The 3,327-nt window shown below is 33.8% G+C and overlaps 1 protein-coding gene across 1 annotated transcript; it reads left to right on the forward strand.

Annotated features, from left to right (window-relative positions):
* The first annotated feature begins 2,022 nt into the window (after positions 1-2,022).
* LOC142544755 (peroxidase RIP1-like) lies at positions 2,023-3,327 on the forward strand. The gene is made up of 3 exons (XM_075651793.1): positions 2,023-2,271; positions 2,350-2,544; positions 2,621-3,327. Exons 1-3 carry the CDS (start codon positions 2,053-2,055, stop codon positions 3,167-3,169), a joined length of 963 nt encoding a protein of 320 aa, XP_075507908.1. The 5' UTR covers positions 2,023-2,052; the 3' UTR covers positions 3,170-3,327.

The following is a 3,327-nucleotide window of genomic DNA, read 5'->3' on the forward strand; positions in this document are numbered from 1 at the left end:
ATATGATAATAGTTCGGGTAGATCATTAAAATATTAAAAACTTTTAGAGTTTAAAATTCTAGTTCGATAGAGCTATATCCTTGCTCGGCCGCTCTGTACACACATATATGCGTGTTAAAATTACAGGTATCAGATCATTCACCTAAAGTTTCCAACTGTTCATAGGAAGAAAAAGAAAAAGGAGATTAAAAAAAGCTACGCGTTTTACTTTGTCGGGTCAACTTTGGCTCATAGAATGATTATTTATGTATTCTGTACACGCAAATCATATTAGTTAAACCAACCAAGTCTGAGACAATTGTCAAAGACAAATTATATAATTTATATACATTTCTATAACCACATTTGAGATAAATTATGCTCGGGAAAGGGTCCACAGAAATTATCATCAAATAAATATTGATAATATTTTAATTAAAAATTTTAAAATATATTTACGGAAACATCATATATTCAGAAGCACATAAATGCCAAAAAACAGTCTATTTTATTCAGTAAGTAGAAAAATAACCAACTTAGTTCAATAATTTTCAACATGTACTTTGATATAGTCGTTAGATTCCAATTCTCAAGATTTGCTGTGATGTTTTCGAACAGTATAATCAGATCATTGATGAACTTATATATTCCTTCAATCATCCGAGTCAATAGAGTTTTTTCAATTCTAGCTGTCGATTATTTTGTGATAGCGTAGAACGGTAGAACTTTAATTTAATTTTTATGTGGAAATTATGCAGCCATGCATCTAATCTAAGTTCATAAATCGCTTATGACAGTTAATGAAAGCTACCCCAATTGTATTATTATTTACTCTAAAGTTGCATCAAATGATTCTTATATATTCTCATATCGCTTACATTGAACTAGTGATCATCCAAAACGTACAAAGATTCCAATAATAAATATTATGTTTCATAATTTTAAAATAGGATTGATTGATCATCATGGTGTTTGAAAAAATCATGGGAAAGTCCACTTGATATATTAATAAAAGAAATTTACAATTTTAGTAATGTAAGTTTTATGTTTTAGTATCGCAACTTTTCTGAAGTTTAGTTTTCATATAGTAATTTGAATTTTTTTATTTTTGTCAATTTTCACTAAAAAATGTGTCGATATTGGTTATTTGACATTGATACTCTCTCATATGGTTTGTGCGGCAAAAATAAGCTTATTCTGCACACAATAAAATATACATAAACAAGAATAAAGAGAACTGACAATTTTTTGCATCCTATTTTGATGTATTGATGTTCGTTTTGTTTTGTTTTATATTTTATCAGATTAATTATAATTTGAGTAATATGAGCTTAATTCCAGTCACATGTCACGTAGAAAAATGAATATATAAATTATATTCAATGAATTTAGTGATTTTGAGGAAAAAAATATTAAAACAAAACAAATATGAGTTACTGTATGAAACCAAACTTTGACAAGTTATAATACTAAAACCCAAAACATACCAAATTACTTAATCTATAAACACCTCCATTAATACCAAGAGGGAGTCGTAATGTGTTTCACTAATTAGCCTAGTCTAGATATTTGAATATTAACGTGTTCCCGATTCTTCTTTGTTAATTAAACTAGTAAATGGAGTCAAGTTAATTTGTAGCTTAATTAACATGAATTTACAAATATAAGAAGGTAACTTGCTTGTGAATTCTATTGAACTCATCAAAACTTAGGAAGCAGAGTAGACGAAATCTGTCCAACCATCGGATATGTTATCCCACAAGTAACCCATATGTCTCTTTCAAATTCAATAATTTTATTTGTACAAAGCATGATTGCTTGGCTAATTCAACCAAAAGGCCATGCAATATTGATACAAAGTCAGAGGAGAAAGTTTCCCAAGGATCAGTTTGAAGATATATTAGTAATTAATCCGTGAGTTTGAATAGTCCCAGTCTAACTGTTAATATTTTGTAAATCTTTCCGATCCTTGAGATGCTAACTATATATATATAGCCCCAACTCTCGATCGATCAAATCAGCAACAACAAATTTATCGCATAATCTTATACACGTATACATTTAACCGAAACAATGAAAATGGTTTCACGTAGCTGCTTGTATCTTGGAGGCATAATTATGTTTGCCTTTGTAGCCATTGCGATTTCAGGCCCCCTTGATCCGAATTTCTATGATAAAGTATGCCCACAAGCTCTGCCAGCCATCAAAACCGTTGTGTTGGAGGCTCTGCGCCAAGAAAGGCGCATGGGCGCATCGTTGTTGCGTTTGCATTTTCACGACTGTTTTGTCAATGTAAGTATGATATAATAATTCATATACAAGTAATTGTTTTGTTTGTTTGCTACTATATAAATTTTCATTGTATTCCAGGGTTGCGACGGTTCCATTCTTTTGGACTCGACATCAAGCTTCACAAGTGAAAAGTTTTCATTGGCTAACAACAACTCGGCTAGAGGGTTCGAAGTGGTCGATAGAATCAAGTGGGAGGTCGACCGTGTATGCGGACGTCCGGTGGTGTCCTGTGCTGATGTTTTGGCAGTTGCAGCTCGTGACTCAGTTTTTGCTGTAAGTATTATATGAATCAACGATTATCTTAAAAAAATGATCAATTTATATTCAGATTCATCATGCATGCATGCAGCTAGGAGGATCACACTGGAAGGTAGAACTTGGAAGAAGAGATTCAACCACTGCAAGCATTACTACAGCAGATGCGGATATCCCGGCACCATTCATGAATCTTCCCCAGTTGATCGACAATTTCAAGAAACAAGGCCTAGACGTGAAAGACCTAGTCGTGCTCTCCGGTGGCCACACGTTGGGATTCTCTCAGTGCCGCGCCTTCAGAACTCGCATTTACAACGACACAAATATTGATTCCACCTTCGCGAGACAGCTACAAGCCATTTGTCCTCGTGTTGGAGGCGATTCGAACCTCGCCCCTTTGGATCCCACGCCTGCCCATTTCGACACTAAATATTTTAGTGACTTGACGTTGAGGAAGGGGTTGTTTCAATCGGATCAAGCATTGTTTAATGGAGGTGAAACCGATTCTCTTGTGAAGGAGTACAGCTCGGACCTTGATGATTTTGGTGAGGACTTCGCGAAATCAATGATCAAGATGGGTAATATCAAGCCATTGACGGGTAATCGAGGCCAAATTCGATCAAATTGTCGGAGGGCGAACTAAACTAATTAATATATGAACGTACTTAGGTTTTGTGATTTATTTAATTATTCTCCCATGGTATTAATTTATGATAACATAAAGTTTGTCCAAACATCCATTGTTATTGTTGTTATTATGAAAGAACATGTTCTTAAAAGGTCAACCCATCAGTTTTTATA

Source organism: Primulina tabacum, chromosome 5, assembly GCF_025594145.1.
Source record: "Primulina tabacum isolate GXHZ01 chromosome 5, ASM2559414v2, whole genome shotgun sequence".
Taxonomy (NCBI): Eukaryota; Viridiplantae; Streptophyta; class Magnoliopsida; order Lamiales; family Gesneriaceae; genus Primulina; species Primulina tabacum.

What these genes read in the sequence shown, in the direction of transcription:
- LOC142544755 (XM_075651793.1), top strand. Translation starts at nt 2,053, where the DNA reads ATGAAAATGGTTTCACGTAGCTGCTTGTATCTTGGAGGCATAATTATG. An exon ending in TTCACGACTGTTTTGTCAAT is followed by an intron (nt 2,272 to 2,349) that starts GTAAGTATGATA and finishes ATTGTATTCCAG; the next exon opens with GGTTGCGACGGTTCCATTCT. An exon ending in CTCGTGACTCAGTTTTTGCT is followed by an intron (nt 2,545 to 2,620) that starts GTAAGTATTATA and finishes GCATGCATGCAG; the next exon opens with CTAGGAGGATCACACTGGAA.